Raw genomic sequence first — 21,771 nt, forward strand, 5'->3', positions numbered from 1 at the left:
AGTGCTGCTAAGTCGTTTGGAACTCTCTGCCTGCTGTGGGTAGCTGTGTGTTCGTACGTGTGCGTGCGTGCGTGCGTGCACACATGTTTGAACAGGCCCTCGCACGTGCCATGTTGATGGCTCTATACCAGTGGTTCTCAAACGTTTTCATGTGAGGCACCCCGAAATGAATATGTATTTGACCACAGATCCCCATCTAAAATATTTTGTGCCATGGACACGCCCCCCGCCCCCCAATTCAAGATTTGTGTTGATAAACTGTTCCAAAATATATAAATATTCCAAATTTATTTCATGATTTGTTTGAAAATCACTGATCTAAAGCGGACATTTTTAACACTAATCCTCTCTTCTGGGGTTCCCTGGCACAACATCATTCTTTTTAGATGTGGGTCCGTGGCCAAATACATCAATTTGCGGGTCTTTGACATGAAAACATTTGGGAACCAGAACCACTGCTCAGTACCACTCTCCTCCATGCATCGCGTGCACTCACATTCTAGTACAAGAGGGAGTGCAGAAGAGTGAGTTTGAATGTGAGCGCTAACAGCCTAGGCTAGCAGCTCTCCCTGCCGTTAATGGGTTTAAAAGTGCATGTCCTATAGCAGGGGTTCTCAACCCGTGGGTCGCGACCCCTCGGGGGTCGCCAAATTATTTTGGGGGGTCCCCAAATTATTTTCAAAAAATTTAAAAAAAAAAAAGTTTTATTATTTTTTCACGATTTTTCAAAAATAGCAGACCTACAAGCTCAGAGCTTGTAGATCTGCTATTTTTAAATAGCTAAATTAGAACAATGCTTAAAACACCAAAAGGGGTTCCCGCCCAAAATGGTTTAAGGTTATTGTAGCAGTCAATTTATATTGGGGGTCGGGAGGGGGCGGGCCCGGGCTCCCGAGACATTGCCAAAGCATTTCCCGGCCAAAAACGTTGAGAACCCCTGTCCTATAGCACCTCCGCAGTGTAGTGGCGCAGGGTGCAGCGGTGAAAGTGCGCTGTGTTCAGAGTGTAAAAGTGGTCCGGTTCTGGTACATCTTTTACACTCACTTTAACGTAGCTCTTTAACACTGCAGGAATTTTACTAGAGAAAGATTAGCTCCATTAATCCCTGCAGGGAAATTCTTTTACTATCTACCGTGATATATATATACAGTATATTGTCTCTGTCGGGTGGAAACCTCATATGTCCCCAACTGTTACTTTTCAGGATTCAAATACAAATTTAAAAATGGCAAAAGTAGCAGATCAACGAGCTCGAACGAACATGTAGATTGTGTAACACAGTACTGTAGTATTATAAGAACATGTAGATTGTGTAACACAGTACTGTAGTATTATAATAACATGTAGATTGTGTAACACAGTACTGTAGTATTATAAGAGGGCGGTTTTACGGAACAATATATGAGGTTTCTGCCCGACAGTGACGATATACTACTAAGTTCTGATAGTGGCTTGTAGAGCTTGTAGATGCGCTGCTTTTGCTGTTTTTGAATCCTGAATAGTATGTACGATATGAAAACTATATTTTTTTATGTTTTTTATGTGTTTTTTTGCGGCTTTCGCCTTTATTTTATATTTTTTATGGAGGGACAGACAGTAGGCTGACAGGAAATGGAGAGAGATGGGGGGAAGACATGCAGTAAAGGCTGTCGGGTTCGGGAGTCGAACCCGCGGCACACTACCAGACTGGATTACCAGCCAAGGTGCCTGGACCGCTGAGCCACGGCCCAGGCCTGAAAACTATATTTTAACTATATATTAACTATATTTTTTTAGATTTAGATTATTATTAATAAAACATAATACATTAACTAATTAAGCCCTATTTTATACTTCATCTAGGCCTACAGTTACAATTATTTGAGTGCTAACGATATACCCACGCTATTTATTTCATACTTTAGCGCAAACATTCTCAATACAGGACTTTTACTTTGGGTGTTTCTACCCTGGAATTTTTACTCATTTACATATAAAACATCAGAGTACTTGTTCTCTTTGACTTAATCTCTCCAACGTTTTCCTCTGCACACTCTACAGTACGCAATTAGCTCCAGCTAGATTCATGGGAATTCTTTATGACAATCTCACAGGCCTTCCAGTAATAATGTACTAGAGGTACCATTATTGCCCTTTTCCATTGGGATTCAGAGACCAAAAGGATTTGTGTGTTAATTAAATGACATAATTATGTAAGAAGTATTGATCTCTCTCTCCCGTTTGGCCCTCAACACTGTATTTGTAATGCATCTAAGCAATTTACTGTGCTTCGTTTTAACTAGCTTGTTAGTGTACGCAATTTGTTGGAATCAGAGAGCAGAGTAATCTATCCCCCCAGGAATATAAATCTGTTTAAACCAAGTTATTTATATACGCACATAACAATCATACGACATAGGCTGTGTTGTGTTGTGTTGTGTGTGTTGTGTTGTGTTTGACACATCGATATATTGTTCATGTTTATGATACATTATGAATGAGTGTTTTGGCATAGCGCTTTGAAGACATAAAATGATTGGCTCTGTGAGACTGACGCAATGATGCTGTTTTGATTGCTACATATACAAGCGATCGCTGTATCTCTTTTTACACTGCTCATTCCCACCTCTCTCTCCCCCCCCCCCCCCCCTCCAGCTATGAAGGCAGAATCGTAGGAAATGGACTTCAGGCCCAGAGGCAGAACCCAGAGGTCAAAGTTCGCAGCCCTAACCCAACCATGGCTGAGGTGAAGGAGAGATTGGAGCGCTTTAACCAGGTAGGACTTTGGTGGTAGAGTACTGGTGTAACTGTAGTAGAGGTGTAACTGTACTGTACAGTACTATATACAGTTACAACTGTAGGTCAGTGCTTCTCAAAGTGGGGTCCGAGGACCCCCGGGGGTCCTTGATTGGGTTCCAGGGGGTCCCCAGCAAAATCAGTTTAACCACTATAACCGTAAAAACATATTGGGAATATTTGTTTTTAAAACATGAATCTTGTAATCTTGTCTTGCCTTGACAGAAAGTTTGAGAACTACTGCTGTAGGTCAACCCTGGTAAGAACATGTAGCACAGGCCATTGCAAACATTCCATCAATACTATAGCTGCCATTATAAACCTCATATAGGCCTTACTATCGCTAACTCAATGTCTAAATAACCATTTTAACCGTATACCTAAATGTATAACCATTGTTATTGTAGCAGTAGTGGATCAGAGCCTCTCAGACGCGTAACAAGATGTCAGTGGGCCCCGGCGCAGGCTGATCAGCGAGTGCCCCCGACAGCAGCACCCCCCCCCCCCCCCCTCGTGCGCGATCGTCGGTATAAATAACTCAAACAGACTGTTTTTGGCTTATAATCAGCGCAGCGGGGCAATGTACAGCAGTTGTGACGGTACCTGTCGCGATTGTGAACAGAGCAGCAGCAGCAGCCTGTAAAAACAAGCCCAAACTACATGTGGGTTTATAAACAGCGGGACACTGTACAGTTGTAGTTGTGATTTGTGCACGTACAGTACCTGGCTGTCGGGACTCGAGACTGGGAAAGCCCACTGCATGCACACTCGCCACAGACACTTCTTTCTTTTCAAAATCTTTTTATTTCCTTTTTATAACAGTATGGGTGGTCACAGGTTCATAGAAAAATTTTAAATAAAATATCAGATTTTAGTATCAGTGACTGAGGTAAACAAACGTACTGTATAAATCACAGAGATCGTGGGCAGACATAATGAAAAGACTGTTAGTGCAAAACATGCCCCTTCAAGATAAAAGAAAAACATTTTCTCCCCTTCTAGTCCCAATTTAGTATAGCCAATTCCCAATTCCCCAGCCTCTCTACAAGTGCCACAGACACTTCTAACTTCCTTCACGTTATTAGCCTACAGCCCTACACTCTACGAGAGCTGTTGGGAATGCGAGGCGGGGCACGTGTGTGCCTATGATGTGTGTGTGTGTGTGTGTGCTAGCAGCAGCCAGGCTCCGCCACATTTTGGTCAACTCAACTGTCATTGCATCTCTGTATGTATTTATAATTTTATTTTACAGACGGCACGGGTCGGCGGCCGTGTGCCCCCCTTGCCTCTGGGCCCCCACGCAGTCGCGTTGTCTGCATCACGCTAGTAACGCCCCTGGAGCCTCTGCTTGATGACCAAAAGCCTGATATCTGATATCTAGTTTTTGAGTGATGCAACCATAGATATTATAAGAAATAGATGCCTCATTTGCCGCTGCAGTTCATTGGAGCGACGTGTATCCCAATGAAGGCGGAAGTGCAGTGCTGAAGGCTTTTTTTTTTTTTTTTTAACAAATCTTTATAACAGTCATGACAATATACATTACAATACAAAACAAGACAAACAAACAAACACAAACAACAAAGTTATTAACAATACAACATCAGAGCCAGGGGGGATTAGATTACTAACAGAAAACATTAAAGAGTGAACACAAAGCAACAGTTCTCCGCAGCTTTCTTATTTAGAAGTGCTGAAGGCATTTGCTGAAGGAGACTGCGTCGCTGCCCAAGTGACGTCACTCATGTGACTCCTCCATGTCTCTCGCTGTCACTCAAGTGACTACTGGCCAATCACAGCGCGTCTTTTCCGGGACTTATGTTACGCATGCGGAAGCTTGTCAAGCTTCCGCTTTGCTTCCGCTAATGCTTTGCAAGGAATGTCGGGAAAATTGTGCCTTCAATGGTGACACGCGCCTCAGAGCCGGAAAGGGCGTCTATGTATATATGTCTGTGGATGCAACCACTCCAAGGAACAGCAATGTCTGTGACTTTGTGACTATGTTTGTGTGTGACTCATGTGTGACTCATGAGTACCAGTAGGGGCAGACAGAGAGATAGTATTGCACTGTTGTCTGCTAATGAGAGAGAGAGAGATAGAGGGGGGTATTTGCACCACTCAGTTCACACGGGTGTGATTTTTTCCCTTTAAGCTAGTGGTTAAGATGCTTGCTTTCCACGCATGAGACCCCAGCTTTTTTATCATGCATATTTGTAATGTTTTCCGAGGTGTCTCAGGCATCTGTAATGATAATCAAAGTTCAAGTTCTTGTGTCCTAGCTAGCTGGTCGATGGTAAATCAATTTTGAAATTAAATGTGTGGATTAGTCACACAGCAGTGCAGTGCATATTGGAGTGCATATTGCATTAAAGGGTTGGCCTTTTCTGAGTTGGAGCAACTATATTTTGTCTCGGTCGGGTGGAAACCTCATTATGTCCAAAACAGTTACTTTTCAAAATAAAAAAAATGCAAAAGGTTTGTTTAAGAACAACCTTCTTAAACTATGGCCTAAGTCAAGTTTTTCAGGAAAAATTAAAAACTGAACTATATGATATCAGTTACAGTATGTAAATAAGAGGATTAAATATAATTGATTATATTAAACCTCACTTAGGCCAATTTACTTACTTGAGTCCTTTTTTTGGCTTTTCTTTGCCTATGTTGGCCTAAGTCACACTCTTGAGATAGGCCATTACTGATTTCAATTAGGACTATAGGTGGCCAGTGTCATGAGCAGCTGACTTAGGCCAAAACATAATTTTCCTAAAAACAATTGCTCTTAGTTTAAGAAAGTGACGATATCTACAAGCTCGGAAGCTTCGTGCAGTGTTTCGAGCTTGCCGATCTGGTACTTTTGACGCTTTTGTGTGACGCTGTCGTATGATCAAGTAGGACGTTCATTTACAGGGAGAAAAAAAAACTATGCAGATAAGAGGTTTCTGCCTGGCAGCAACGATTTATTTATTGATGTGAGCAAACAGTGAAGGATGGAGACAGCGGGTGGGGGGGGGGGGGGTATTGAAGACCCCAGCAGGTTACACAAACAACACACACTGTGTAGGCTAACAAGGCATCTGAGAAATGACTCTCCATGCTAGGCCCTCCGCTCCCATCCACCGGCTCATGTTGAGGGGAGGCGCACAGACATCAAAGATAAATGGAAAAGATAGAGGGCCAAAGGGGGAGAGAGATAGATGGAGAGAGAGAGTTGGAGAGAGGGAGAGAGGGAGAGAGATAGATGGAGAGAGAGAGGGGGAGAGAGAGAGAGAGAGATTGGGGAGGGAGAGAGAGAGAGAGAGAGAGATTGGGGGGGGCGAGAGAGAGAGAGAGAGAGAGAGAGAGAGATGAGTGCAAAAGGTCAGTCGTGAGTGACAGAGTGGCAGGGATGACACAAGCGGCTTCAAAGTCACACTATTTGTCATGTAGATGAGGATTAGGGCTGAAAAGGGTCGGGGAAGAAAAGAGGCTATTTCCCCAGAAGTCCCCAGAGGCCATTTGAGGAGACAAACGGACCTGGATCCGGTTCCCTTCCCTGTCCGCCTGGCCTTTTGTTGTCGCCTGAAAATCATACCGGCTGATAACGCGATGGCCATCTCTTGGCTTTGCTCCCTCTGTGCCCCCTCTATTTCCCTCTGCCTTTATTCCCGCTGCATTCATCGCTCCTCGTCCCCATCGTCGCCGATCCTCTCTACCCGTTCAGCCAAACAAGCTCTCTGCCCGTGCCTTATACTCGCCCCAATTTTATTCTTAGCCATGCTATGGTGTCCCACGCTCGAAATTGCCGATCGACAAGGTCACAACGTGTCGCTTCTTGGCGCTTTGTGAGCTTGTAGAGCAACATTTTGATCTTATCCTACATATACTGTATAGGCAAACCTCAGTCCTCAGGAATTCTGTCCTCAAAACCTGTCTATTCTGCCCGGTTCTCCTCAGTGGCTGGAGCAATATTGATCTGAATTTGCACAACGGGCATTGACCATTAGCATATATGCACAAAATAAGGCGTCCGTTTTTCACTTTCCCAAAATATTCGCTTTTTTACACAATATATGACACAATTTCTTATACTAGCACCTGAGTAAAAGGCTTTAACTGTCCGAGCTGCTCCAGTGTCTATCCCTTCTGCAGTTGCTACTACTACGTTGTTCGGGGGACGTTCAGCAATACAAATGCAATGCATGCACACGGCGCATAACCCAAAGTCTGCACATCCTTTGAGTGTGCATATATCCCATCCTTTGAGTGTGACTATATCCCCGGGTATGGACTCGTGTTTAGTAACTGTATGCACGGCTTGTATTCATTTATTTGTTTCTTTCTTTTCCTTTTCTGGTTTGCTTAATCCTCCTGTTTCTCCGTCTCGGTCAATAAAAATCCCTCTTTCCTTTACATCATGCAGTTTCACTGGTCCTCTGTCTCTTCTCTTCCCCTCGCCCATGTTCCCTCAGCACTTTCCCCTACTTACCTCCTCTTATCGGTGTTCTCAAATCATAACCATATTGGCCCGGACCGCGCTGCGCTGTCTTGTTGCTGACAGCTCCAGACTCTGGCTGCTGTTTCACTCTCTCTCACACACACACACACACACATACATACATACACACACACACACACACACACACACACACACACACACACACACACACACACACACACACACACACACACACACACACACACACACACACACACACACACACACACACACACACACACACACACACACACACACACACACACACACACACACACACACACATACAAATCCCAGCATCCCCAATTGCCTCGTCAGTTACACAGCGTCATGGCAACCGCTTGCAGCCCGTCCCGTGGCTGACATTTGTGTGTGAGTCTGTGTGTGTGTGTGTGATGATTCCAGATCACAAATGGCAGGGTCTGAGCCGGCCCTTTGTGTTTAACGCCAGATATGGGTGCAGCGGAGCGCGGGGTCAGACCCACAGACATGGAGCTGTTTTTAATCTGACAGGCTCCGGCGAGACGCGGCCGGCCTAAAAGCAGTGATGTCAAAACATAATATCATACCGTCGCTGTCGGCCAGAAACCTCATGTCTCCAGAGCCTACAGCCTACCTGATCATACTACAGAAACCTCATGTCTCCAGAGCCTACAGCCTACCTGATCATACTACAGCGTCACACAACAGCATCGAAAGTATAGCTGATCCGCAGGTGGCGCGCTTCGAGCTTGTCGATCTGCTAGTTTTGATGCTTTTGAATGTCAGTTTGGGAGATATGAGGTTTCCACCCAATAGGGAGGATATGAGACCATAATGTGTTTAGTTAGAACCCCAGGAGATTGTAGAAGTAGCTGATAGGAATCTAAGTAAATGTGAACATGTGCACGTGTGCGTGCGCGCGCACGCACACACACACACACACGCACACGCACACACACGAATAAAGTCCAAGAAATTAATTGAACTTGAGCGAAACAAATTGCAGATGTATCATGTGACGCATTGCAGGCTTGTAGATCTGCTATTTTCACTACGCTTCGTGCTGCAAAGCATACAGGGCTTAAAGTGGTTAAATCTTAATCCAACCACAGCCACAACCTAACCCTAACATCACGAGCCAAACTCGGTTTCTCTTCCCATTCAACAAGACCTAACCTCAGAATCCATATCTGTTACCCTCAACCTCAGAATCCATATCTCATACACTAACCCTAACATGAACCACTCACGCTAAAGGCCTAGTCATGCTCCAATATTAGGTGATAAGGTGACCACCGAAAACTACAACATTACCCACATCACCGCTCACCCAAACACGTCTCTCTGTTTTTACTAACCACCGTTTCGGTGGTCACCTTATCACCTAAAACTGGAGTATGAATATCCTATCATGAACCACTCACCCTAACCCTGACCCTGACGGCCTGACCTGCATATTTTGATAAGTGTAACCGAACTCTGAAAATGTTTTTAACCTTACAAATTATCCACTTCCTCGTGGGGACCAGAACAGTGTCCCCATGAGGTCAATTGTATCTGGATTTACTGTTCTTGTGGAGAGTTTTGTCCACGCACGCACGCACGCACGCACGCACGCACGCACGCACGCACGCACGCACGCACACACACACACACACACACACACACACAAGGAGGCAAGCCCACTGATCTCTTGACCTCCAATAAAATGGTCCATTAAATGACTAGGCAGAGTTATAGTCCTCTGTGTATCTTCTCCCAGTATCCTCCTCACTCTCTCTCTCTCTCTCTCTCTCTCTCTCTCTCTCTCTCTCTCTCTCTCTGCCTGTAAATACTGCTAATGTAGACAGTAAATGTTTCAAAGGTTCTCTTTTTGGATTCCCGGCCACCGGCCCCAGCTGTTTTTGGGTGGGGATTCTCTTACAATGGTCTATCTGTTTCCACGCGAACATTAAGAGCAGATCGTTTTTCAAACATGTCAATTTAGCCGTATGCGTTTCATCAGTGGGGATATGCAGCACACACACACACACACACACACACACACACACACACACACACACACACACACACACACACACACACACACACACTGGATGTGCGCACATGCACATACACACACACACTTGTGGAGTGTATCATTAGAGATGCTGAAGAGGATGTTGGATGACAACACAGAATGTGTAGACCTCGACTTTAACCTTAATGGGGTGTTCTTCTATATAATTGTTTTTAATCTGTGCTCAGGGACGTCTTCTTAGTGTTGGTGAAGTCATTAATCTGTGCTCAGGGACGTCTTCTTAGTGTTGGTGAAGTCATTAATCTGTGCTCAGGGACGTCTCCTTAGTGTTGGTGAAGTCATGATGGCCTGCATGCGGCTAGGCTTTTCACAATTATTACATAATCGCCTATTAATCGCAATTATTTTGCATAATCGTTTCCATGTTGAAAAATTTCAGACATTTCCCCCCAAAAAAATTGCATAAAATAACTCACAACGTGTCACTTTAAGTGACACAGATGTTTTGTCTGTTGCTTTGATGCAGTGACTTTGATGTTTGGTTGGTCAGTTACTTTGGTGTTTGGTCAGTTACTTTGATGTTTGGTTGGTCAGTTACTTTGATGTTTGGTCAGTTACTTTGATGTTTGGTTGGTCAGTTACTTTGATGTTTGGTTGGTCAATTACTTTGATGTTTGGTCAGTTACTTTATTGGCCAGTTACTTTAATGTTTGTTTGGTCAGTTACTTTGATGTTTGGTCAGTTACTTTGATGTTTGGTCAGTTACTTTGATGTTTGGTCAGTTACTTTGAGGCACTCTGTGCTCTATGTTCACACGTGTGATGTTGATGGTTATGCATTGTTGTAAATGGTTGTCAATCACGTAGATCTCCACACAGCGGGTTCAATGTGTGTACTTAATTAATAGATGGCATCTATGTATCCAGGGCCGGTTTATCCTCCCAAGGGCCCCTGGACTAGACAAAATTGCCATATTTTGTTCTAATTTCGCTGTAATTTTGGGGTACCCAGCCCCCCCAAAAGAGAAAGGCAGGCAGGCAGACTGACTAGTCGCTGAATGCAGGCTGCCATGCACAGCGGCATTGGCAGGGGTTTCCACAGCTACCCCACAAAGCGTCACTGTCTGAGCAGAAGCTCTCAATGTTTTAACCATACTGTAATTCTAAATGTACAATAACTAAACATAAATCTCACTTGAATTGTATTGCAATACTTCAAATCATTAAAAAAAATATATATATATATTTTTTTTTTCTTTTTTTGGGCTGTAGCCCACCCTAGCCCAATGGTAAGTCTGCCTCTGTATGTATCATCCGTTTAGTCTGAAGAAGAGCTCGAAAACGTCACTCTGTAACTGCAAAATTAAAATGTATCGACAAATGGAGCTAACAGTGTGTGGCTTGATTCTTTTTCATCGATGGCAACACAGTAAACTCGTGTAAAAAAAAAAAATTACCCAACAGTAACAGTCTAGACCCATATCCCAGACAGACCCGGAGTGAAACCGACACTGAGGATTTTTATTTTGAAATGACAGTGTGTGTATAATGCAGAGGCCTGATGTATGCATGATTGATGAGATTGACTATTGCTCTGCTGCCCCTTTGGGCTCCTGGCATGCCAAGGTCACACATGCAAATTGCTCCCGATGTGCTGGTTGGTACCTTGCAAGGCTTCCGCCGCAATCGGTGTATGAATGTGTGTGTGAATGGGTGAATGTAATGCTCAATCTATGTAAAGCGCCTTGGATAAAGGCGCTATATAAATGCACCATTTACCATTTATGCACACACACGCATGCACGCACACACACACACGCACACGCACGCACACACACACGCATGCATGCTCATACGAGCACATGCTGTGAATTCAATCAATAGTTAGAGAACTATCAGATAACATATGTGTGCTCCATTACTGTTTGTTTTGTTTTTGTTTTTTGCTCTGCTCTCCAGTGTAAATATGTTTGTTTGCGCTCACAGCTGTAAAAGTTTCCCTGAAGAGGGCCAAGCTTCTCTTTTTTCCAATAAACAGAGCGAGAGAGAGAGAGAGAGAGAGAGAGGAGCCTAATCACAACATTTGGTATATCTTTCCACCCGTGACTCTCCTCCCATCAGGGTCTCGCAGCAGGTTAAGTGAGGACTTTGCTAAGCCCCTCCACCGTGCATGGCTCATTACTGCTGAGACACGCCCGCACCCATGTCAGGAAAGGCTTTACGCTTTAAAAAGAGTTAGTGGAGGCCGGGGATAAGGAGAGAGTGAGAGGGAGGTTTGGGGCTGAGCTGGCAGCCAGTCACAGGGAGGGGACAGATTCTTTCCACTTGATGGAGATGGCGCTGGGGTCTTCTGGTCTTTATAATAACCTTATAATAACTCCTCCTGTGGCAGTGAAACAGAAGTCTGTCTTTGTGCTCATGGGCTCCTTGTTAACGTCGCAAGCGCTGGGAACCAAAACGCAGAAATGCGGTCTCTCTTCTTTTTTTCACAAGGATTGACCATATTGACACAGGAGTCATTTTTTGCTCTTACATCACGGCCGCCGTGCGAATAATTATGGTCAACGGTGATTGCTGCCGCTTTCCTTATCGTTGTGGAAAACAGACTGAGAAGTGTTAGGGGATGTGGGTCCTTATGCGTTTTAACCACTTAAAGGAGCATTCAGTGATTTGGGTGATTTGGAAAACCACCCAGTCCGCCCCGGTAACAAAATGTGCACATGCACACGCTCTACAGTGGGGGGAAGTGCAACAGGCCAACAGCATGTGCACCAAGGCCCGCCCCCACTCGATCATGATTGGAGGAAGGCCCCTCTCATCCTGATTGGATGAAGGCTTTGCCACCCGCCACCAAAACTGAAACTAGGGTTTTTTGACCCCAGGGGCTCACTGGGGACAGGGAGGAACTCCTTATATGGTCAGCACACTCTATAGTAGGGAGGATTATCCAGAAAAAAAGAAAAAATAAGTGATATTTGAATTAAGTCAAATCACTGAATATACCTTTAAGACCTACATTGTATACTTTAGTTTGTCATGCCACAAATTCACAATTTATTGAAAATGTTGAACGATAATTTGAAAAGAACAGTTTTGCAGGATTTTGCTGAAAACCTGCCCGAAATGATGACACCAGGTTTAATGTTGTCAAATGATGAGCCTTTACTGTGCAGTGAAATCCCCTTCAAACTGATGGATGGTGAAATTGACCTTTTAAACACGAGGGAGTGCATTTGAAACCAAAGTAGAATTAATACTTGTTACCAAAGACTTTGCAGCCGGGATTATACGCTTACATAGGTTAGTTTAGTAAATATCAGCACACCAAAGAGAGAGTGTTGACTTTGTAAAAAAAAGAAATCATTTTATTTAATAATAATAATTAGACCTAGGCCTATTTCATCCCACGGGGGGAAATTCAGTTCTCAGCTTCACGCAGCTGGGTGCTTCTCAGGTAAGTGTCATGCTCAATAATGTATTTTTTATGTGTTTTATTGAACATATTTCAATCAAATAGTTTTTTTCTGCACACGTGCATGCATACAGACACAGGCATACAGTATATAGTACATGCTGTACGCTTAAGACCCATGTAATGGTGAAACAACGGTCTGTATTGCTGCAAATAACTCTTTGATCTGCAGTGAATATATAGTGCTCCTAGCCACGCTTTCATCTGTGATAGTCATCTCGTCAAGTGTCCTGGGTTAGAAATGTCTCATTTTGACAGTAGGCTCTAACGTGCACGCGCGCACACACACACACACACACACACACACACACACACACACACACACACACACACACACACACACATGCGCGCACACTCCCGCACATGCCCCACGATAAAAGGGACACTTCTCCCACACAGATACTGTATTGTAGCAATCTGCACCATAGAGGGCCACTAGTGACAAGGCCTGCAGGCGGGGTCGATGCTGACGACGACGATGAAGACGATGATTTTGAGCGCCCCTTCGCTGTGGTGGCGGTGGTGGTGGTGGTGTACCGTGTCAGGGGGGCCCCTCGGAATCCCTGTCCCACTGCCCCCGGGGACCTCTGAAGGCCCCTTTGATGTCTGAAAGCTTATAGCCTCCCCAGTAAGGCAGCACTGGGACAGCGGTGGCACCCAACACTTACCATTAACCCTCACGTCCAAAACGGCAGGCTTTTGAAATGCTGAGCACCACAACATAGCCTTTTAAGACTATATCGTTGCTGTCGGGCTGAAACCTCCTATCTCCATATTGTGACTTTATTTTGTATTTTTTAATTAACGTTGATCATACTACAGCGCTGCACAAAAGTATCAAAAGTATACAGATCTGCTACATTTGCTACTTGACTCTCATGCTGCACCCAGCACCACTAACACACCTCCTGTGTGCACACACTGCACAGCACCTTCTAATTCTCTGCTGCCTCAGATTAGGAAGGGATTCAGGAAACTCAATACTGTCCAACCTTGAGTCAATCAGTGTCTGAGGATAAAATCAAGCTCCTCCTAAATTGTTATCTTGAATTGTTAGTCTTGTTAGTCTGTTTGTGTTGTGCCTTTTTTTATCCTGTCTTTTACTGCACCTTTCACACAGTTTATTCATAATTTTTAATGCAAAGTCTAAGTCTTTTAAGTCTTTCAATTGTTGGCGTTGACCCCAAATCGCAATTATGGCTCAATTATGGCTAACTGTTTGCTCATGCACGCACGCCGCCACGCACGCACGCACGCACGCACGCACGCACGCACGCACGCACGCACGCACGCACGCACGCACGCACGCACAAAGGCACACAGGCGCTCAGGCGTAGGGTTGTGAATCCCCGACTCCACAGAGAGTCGTTGAGTGTGTCCTGTGCGGTGTGTGAGTGACTCACAGTGTTGAGCTCATGGCCCATAAAGTGTCGCTAAGCGTTAAACGCTACTGGCAGGGGCAGGGGCGTGTTCGCCACGCCGATGTTCAAAGCCATGGAAGCATGACTCGTGTCATATGAGAGGAGACTTTGTTGGTAACTTTTTAAAAGAAAACTGTCTCGGCAATGACTGTTTGTGCGTGAGCTTCACCCCCACGCCCATGTGTTGTTGCCCGGGCCAACATGTTTGTCTGGATACAAAGAAAGAACAGACAGCTAAAACATCCCATTTCTCACTGGGCTCCTTTATAGCGATTTCATTTCAGACTATAGTGCTGCTGAAGTCAGAAAGTGGAATATGGATTTCACCACAAACGTGAGGGAAAAAAAGAAAAGAAAATCAATTGGCAACAGAAAGAAGAGAGTGTGAGCTTTCCGTAGCAGAATTTATTGACTTCCATATTTGACATTGTTAAACCGGACTAGGATGACTGCCAGAGCGCTAATGTTACTGATACTGTGGAGGCCGAATATTTGACTGTGTGGATGCACACTAAGTTCTGTCCTTCGTGGCTGTGGAACTGAAGTTTGAACAAATGAAGGCAGAAAGCACAGTATGAGAGCTACAGGAGGCCTTTGCTATGTTTCACCAGTTTCAATTGAAACGGGCTTCCACCCTCAGGGGGGCGGGGGCCTCCACCCTCAGGGGGGCCTCCACCCTCAGGGGGGCTTCTACCCTCAGGGGGGCCTCCAAGCTCCGACTGACCGTCAGGCAACAGTCAACCCCCGCCACCCTTGGCCCCCTCTCTCTCTCTAGCTCACTTGCTGCCTTCCTCTCTCCCATAATGTTAAGTTACACCTATGTCCTGTTAATAAATGAGACGTAGCTTGCGGAGTTAGTTCATTCAGACAACCTCAAGGGGGTTCATGCCATGCTCAAAGGCGCATACTATACTCAAGGGGTTAACATGCTGCATTACTATGTGAGTGTACAAGTGTGTGCAAGTCCCACACGTCATTCGCTGATGTGGCAGTCAGCTGACCAATTGGGCGGGCTACTTAAGCTCACCAGTCTGCATGCTCTTCCTGCCTTCCTCTGCATATGGTCCCTGGTTGTATGTGATGTTTTTTCCCACCACCACCCCGGCACCACCGGTGGGCTCTGCTATTTATGTTCCCCATGGGGGGTTATTGTATATCTATCTCCCTGCTCTTAATGTTTTATCCATCCATCCATCCATCTTCAACCGCTTATCCGTAGTCGGGTCGCGGGGGCAACAGCTCCACCAGAGTGCTCCAGACTTCCCTCTCCACAGCAACATTAGTGACTTCCTCCTGGGGGATTCCGAGACGTTCCAAGGCCAGTGAGTCGATGTATTTCCTCCAACTGCGCCTTGGTCTGCCCCGGGGTCTCCTCCCAGTGGGACGTGCGTCGAGGACCTCCCTAGGGAGGCGCCCGCGAGGCATCCTAACCAGATGCCCGAACCACCTCAGCTGACTTCTTTCCAGGCGAAGGAGCAGCGGTTCTACTCCGAGTCTCTCTCGTGTGACTGAACTTCTCACCCTATCTCTAAGGGAGATGCCAGCCACCCGTCGAAGAAAACTCATTTCGGCCGCTTGTATTCGCGACCTTATTCTTTCGGTCATGACCCACACTTCATGACCATAGGTGAGAGTAGGAACGAAGATTGCTCGGTAGAATGTTTTATGTTGTTGCTTAATCTTGCCGAGCAGGGAGAAATCCAGCAGAGCCGAACGCCAAGTCAAATATCATATGCACACTCATTACTCATTCTGTAATAAATATTGGTAAATCTATTTGTGAGTTGTCTGACTGAACCTAGGTAAAACATGCAGCATTGGGAGGTAAAGGGGAGACACTTTATTGTGAAGGGACGACAGGATGAGGAGAGGTGATGTTGCGTATTTGTCAAGAGTAATGCACGCGATTTTGAACAGTATAAATGGGGGCCTCATATTTGGTCTTGAAACGGGCCTCCAGATTCCTATGGCCGCCCCTGATGAGAGCTGCTAATAGCGTCCCTCACTGGGTGCACTGGGCTCCAGCAGTAATTAACTGCTCGCTGGACAGGCTGGCAATAATAGGGAGCTTTATGCACCATTAATCCACACAGATCCACATGTAGATCTGCTCACATAATATAATCAACAACCAGGAGTGGCATAGAGTAGCACAGTTGTTGCACTCCTTTTCTCTTCTCTGTCTCGATCTCTCTCTCTGCCCCTCTCTCTCTCGCTCTCTCTCTCTCTCTCTCTCTCTCTCTCTCTCTCTCTCTCTCTCTCTCTCTCTCTCTCTCTCTCTCTGCCTCTCTCTCTCTCTGTGTGTGTCTCTGTCTCTTGCATCCACACATACTTGGAAAATATGCTTCATTTTTCTGTTCTCGACTGTCTGTTTTTGGTCGAGCTGTCTGAGATGCAGACCGAATTGTGGCCACTTCTTCCGACTGCTGGAACACTCACGCATGCACATGGGCACACACACACACACACACACACACACACACACACACACACACACACACACGTCACACACACACACACACACACACACACACACACACGTCACACACACACACACACCAGGATGGCTCATGTTTGTCCTGGACAGAAGCGCATTAAATCAGTCGACTGTGAGGGAATGGAGAGAATTTGAGCTTGGAGGAAGTTATAGAGGACTTCTGCAGACTTTGTAATGGTTTATTATTGTCACTTTTTCCTCCAGTCAAACAGGGTAGGGCCAAAATCCGCTCAATATCATGGACCTATAACCTGCCCTGCCCAGTATGATGTCTACTGTATACAAACACAGACAATAAACAAATATTATTGTGAATCTGGTTCACTCACTGAACATTATCCCACAGATTACGCCCAAGCCCAAACAAACACGCAAAACGTACAATCTTTTTTGTGTTTCTTTATAAGGGCTGTGCACACATTTGCACGCTCTGTCGCCTTTTCTAACTCTCGATCACGCACGCAACAAACACGCCCACATGCAGGCCCGGATTCCTGTATGAATAGGATGCATAGAAATGCAATTCGGTGTCCTCGAACTCATCCTATCATCTTACTGAAGAATGTTTTTGGAAGGGAGAGTCAGAGAGAGAGAGAGGGAGAGAGAGAGAGAGAGAGAGAGAGAGACAGAGAGAGACAGAGAGAGACAGAGAGAGGGAGGGTGGGGGGGCGCAGAAGGCGGAGAGGCGAGCCTGCAGAATATTGCATATTTTTGCTAGCAGATTGAAAACCTTATGAGAATACCTGATTTGTCCTCGGATGCCAGAGTAATTTCACAGCCTTGCAGTGGGACTGGAAGTGAGGAGGCTGGCATCTTTGTTTTTATTTTATGTTTTGTGTGTGTTTCTTTTGTTTGTCTCCAAGTCCCTCACCCCCTCACCTGCTTATACAACACCGCCATGCGTTTGTCTCTGAAAACAGATCTCACCACTATCGTCTTATTCCATCTGTTTCCACCCTCGTCTATGCTAAAATGTATTTCTGTAATTTTACAGTATGTCCACGCACGCACACTCACAGACACACAGATCCTATACACTTATCATCACCGCCGCTACACTGTCACTCACAGCCCTCCGCACGCACGCACGCACGCACGCACGCACGCACGCACGCACGCACGCACGCGTGCACACTTACAGCGCAGTATGGCGTATAGCTTAGCAGTGCCACTGTAATGTTTAGCATAGGTCTGTTTCATAACCACCATGGCCTGTGACCACCAGCTGTAGACTTAGCTGTAAACAGCGAGGCTGCGCCTGAGCCCACAGCTCAACAGTGTTCAGCATTGTTTCAGGTGCCAGGGGGGTGTGGAGGCCGGGTTGTGTCGGAACAAAGACACGGCACGCAGGAGTTGATCTCTTCTGCCGCAAACCCCCCCATCCCCACCCCCCATGCCACCTCACACCCTCAGGCTGGCGCGGAGGAGGGCTCATGCACGCATTTTCACATTTTTCGTGATGTGGCGTGGTCGGCAGGATGGATCTTTTCAACGGGCACAAAGCTTTGCCGTCATTGCTTCGTGTGATGGAGCGAGCAGTAAACCTTCCTCTGCCTTCGGAATGTTGTCACCACCTCCTCCTGCTCCATCAGCTTTGTTGACTGTACACGCCTTGGTGCTTGAGTGGTTTGAAGCCAGACTTTATGGTTTTCATAAATTGCTGTTTTATGGCCGTGTATTGATTTTAATTAACTGGTTAGCTTTGCATAATCATCTCTGTCGAGTTTCTTTTCAGGAAAAATACAGCTGAAGTAGCAGATCTACAAGTTAATTTATGAAAAAAACATAACAAATATATTGAAGATAGGAGGTTTCTGCCTGACTGCAACGATATGCCATGTCTTGTACCAGCCTGTGAAGTTCTGACAGCCGGAATGGACTAGTGCAATATCACGTATGAGCGGCTCTTATGAACTGCTCAAGAGACTCATTGAAACCCAGAGCTGGTTCTCAGTGCAGCAGCACAAATCTTATCTTCTACTAGACAGCAGGTTTTGAGAAGCAAATGGAGAGAGACACATGGAGAGATTGACCACCAATTGGATAATTAGCCCATTACAACCGGGAAAGCGTGTTGGCTATTCAAAAATAGCAGATATACAAGCTCACAGCTTGTAATCTTGTATATATTTTTTTAATCTTCCTGATATTTTAATTTCTTTTATATTTATTTGTACTAGAGCGGTGCCCGTTGGAGCCTCTACAGCGGTGCCCGTTGGCACTGGCCTACTTGGAATGATGCAAGTTGGAAATGAATGCTCCACCCTTGTATGCCCATATATGGAGTTTTTTGTCAGGACATTGGGCAGGGGCCCTGTCCAGAGCCCGGGCAGAGGCCTTTTCGGGGCGGTTCTGGACAACCGTGGGTCCGACCGACTCGACACCGGGCACTGTGGGGGTAGGGAACGTTTGTACACTTCGCATATAGAAAGAGGATAATTAAAGCTTTTCGTACGTCTGCAATGTTGGTGAGTTTGACGTTGTTTAATACAATCAGATAGGACTTTTCTATCCGGATGAATGGGCTGTCAATGGGAAATGGCACCTAGTTACCACCTTGCTGGCAAGACTGCAGCGGTGTGCATAATAGCATTCATTTATGAGAAAAACGAAAAAGATAAAAATGTGAGTGCAGTGAGTGAGTGAATATCGCCTCTCCACGGTTATTAATGGAACATCACAATGTCACGGTAAAGTTTCCCATGCGTTCGTTTTTTAAGTGACCTCATGTCACAGTGATTGGAACGGACAAAATACAAATAAAAACTCAATACCATACAATATTGACAGCAACCTAATACAAGCTAAACAAACAAACTAAACGAAGTGTCTTTGGGTGGCGGCCAGCCAGCCTTCGATGCCACCGTGATGTGGCAGACAGTGCATTGTTTCCGGGACGAGTTGTGTCTTAATTGATTCCCTACCCTAATTTACATACTTTTCAGATCGTTCCTGGCAAGGCGAGCCGAGTGCTGTGTTTAAACGTCGCCCACGCAGCCACGCACACACACACACACACACACGCAGATGCACGTCCACGCACACAAGCATGCACCCACCCACACACACACTCAGTCTCACACACACTCACACTCACAAACGGTAAACATTATCTCAATACCCAGACGGTTACATGGTCCCATGGCCGCGTTCAGCACAATTTCACCAAGTGTTCAGCGCTCAGACTAATGAATATGGTTATTGAATTATTATGGTTTTCATTTGGTTACTTTGCATGAGGAAAGGTTAATAGGTTTATCACGGCTGCTATCCAGAACCGAGGGGAGATTCACTCTCGCTTTCCTTCACTCTCTCTCTGTCTCAATTCGTTTTGAATCTCTCCCCCCGCCTTCTCTCCCTCCCTCTCTCTCTCTCTCTCTCTCTCTCTCTCTCTCTCTCTGCAGGCAGTTTCTCTCTGGCTATCTCCACCCACCTGCTTACTTATTACTTACTTACAGGCTTCTGCGGAAATATCTGCACTGATACAGTGAACAGATACTCAATCTTCAAATGTATTTTTTCTTTTGCAACATTCTGAATTATTAATATATGGATTCTCTTTTTTTTTTGTATGCTATTCGCTATCTTTACAACTATAATTCCAGTGTCGGTGACTCGACGCAGAGATTCAGAGTCTGTGTGTTTACAACCGCAGAGAGGTTTCAGGGACATTTCAGTACAGTGTGTGGATATGCAGTGCACAAACTTCATGCTGGCCAGAATAACACCATCTCAATGTCAAACTAGTGGCCAATCTGTAGCACGTCTTTTCAGGAACGGTCGTTTTTCTAGGGTGCGTTCGAATGTCTGTGTCTGCTAGCTGGTTTGTGTAATTGGCCCTGGTGTAGTACTGATGTACTGGTGTTTTGGTTGATTGATTGTGTATGGTTATGTATCAGACATCCTTTGAGTTTTGTGTTCTTTTTTTCTTTCTTGTAATTTTTATCCCACGATTTTGTAACCCATTTTTTCACCCCTGTGTCAATTATCTAATGTGATCCTGGGCTCTACACACCCTCCGCCAACCTGGGGAGAGCAACGGACTTGAACTCATGCTTCCTTCATGCATGAGTGTCCAAGTCGCTCCTTTACACCTGACAGGGGGGAGTTTCCCTGGTTGGACGTAGCACGTGGAAGGAACACGTTATTCCAACCAGTTCCTTTCCCCTTCATCAGGCGCCCCGGTTGGCCAGGGGGAGGCAGTTTAGAGACCAGGATTGTGTTCTTAACTTTACCCAGTTTAACCAGTAACGTCAACTTAAATTAAATCTATGTTCTCCAAGTTTTGTATTGTGCATACGGGTCCTATTTTTAGTTTGGGTGTCGTGACAAACACAGGCACAACATATCAAAGCCGCCCTTTGCATGTCCCTCAAAATAGAACAGAAGGAGCACGGTAATTGTCTGTTCTCTGTAACAGGCTGTAACGTAAGCCCAAACCATAACCATAAAAATGCATTATTGCCACCGCTGTCTAATATCGTTCACACGCTTCTCCATCTAAGCCGCCCTTACATACCTAACAGGGCAAGTAGCGAAACCGGAGAAGTCCGGCTATTGTGATGGGCTTTCGCTTTTGCGGTGAATATATATACGCGAGATGTTTTGCCTCATTCCTCTGGGAAGGCCCAACTAGGGTTTCATGGGGGACGTCAGCTCTGCCGTGTTTTACTGTCCGACGTATAGGCTACATATGTTGTGCCATTGTCGTGTTGCCATAGCTTGGGGCCCGTGCAGTCGAGCGAGGGTGTAGCTGCTTTGTGTACAAACGACCTACACGGCTACAGTGTCTAAAGTGATCTCTAGAGCGATGGATACGTTTCCATTTCTGTCTCTCCTGCTCGGCAACGCTGTGCACACATGAGTGTTAATCACCAGCAAGAGTCAAGAGGAATACCCATAACTGGTTCCTTTAATTACTTTGACGCTGGTATAGCACTTCTGCAGGATAAAAAAAAATGAAAAGGTAATACAGTATTTATCCCACAGAATGAAATGGGTTGTTGAGCGAACTGCCAGGTCTTGTGTCGGGCGGCTTTATCTTTAGGGAAATTACAGAATAACGTCAACGTTGCGTGTAGATTCAAGAGCTTGTCTTGTCTGCCGGGGCATCCGCGTGCCTCGTCTCTCT

At 45.5% G+C, this 21,771-nt stretch overlaps 1 protein-coding gene across 2 annotated transcripts in view; it reads left to right on the forward strand.

The window, feature by feature from the left end:
- Positions 1-21,771, forward strand: part of gpc5c (glypican 5c) — a 185,819-nt gene that overhangs the window by 124,929 nt on the left and 39,119 nt on the right. For both annotated transcript variants that reach the window (XM_079488750.1, XM_079488751.1), the window contains one exon: positions 2,635-2,755. In XM_079488750.1, coding sequence (XP_079344876.1) covers positions 2,635-2,755 — 121 coding nt within the window. The remainder of the gene's footprint in view (positions 1-2,634; positions 2,756-21,771) is intronic.

Source organism: Electrona antarctica (assembly GCF_951216825.1).
Source record: "Electrona antarctica genome assembly, chromosome: 19".
Classification (NCBI taxonomy): domain Eukaryota; kingdom Metazoa; phylum Chordata; class Actinopteri; order Myctophiformes; family Myctophidae; genus Electrona; species Electrona antarctica.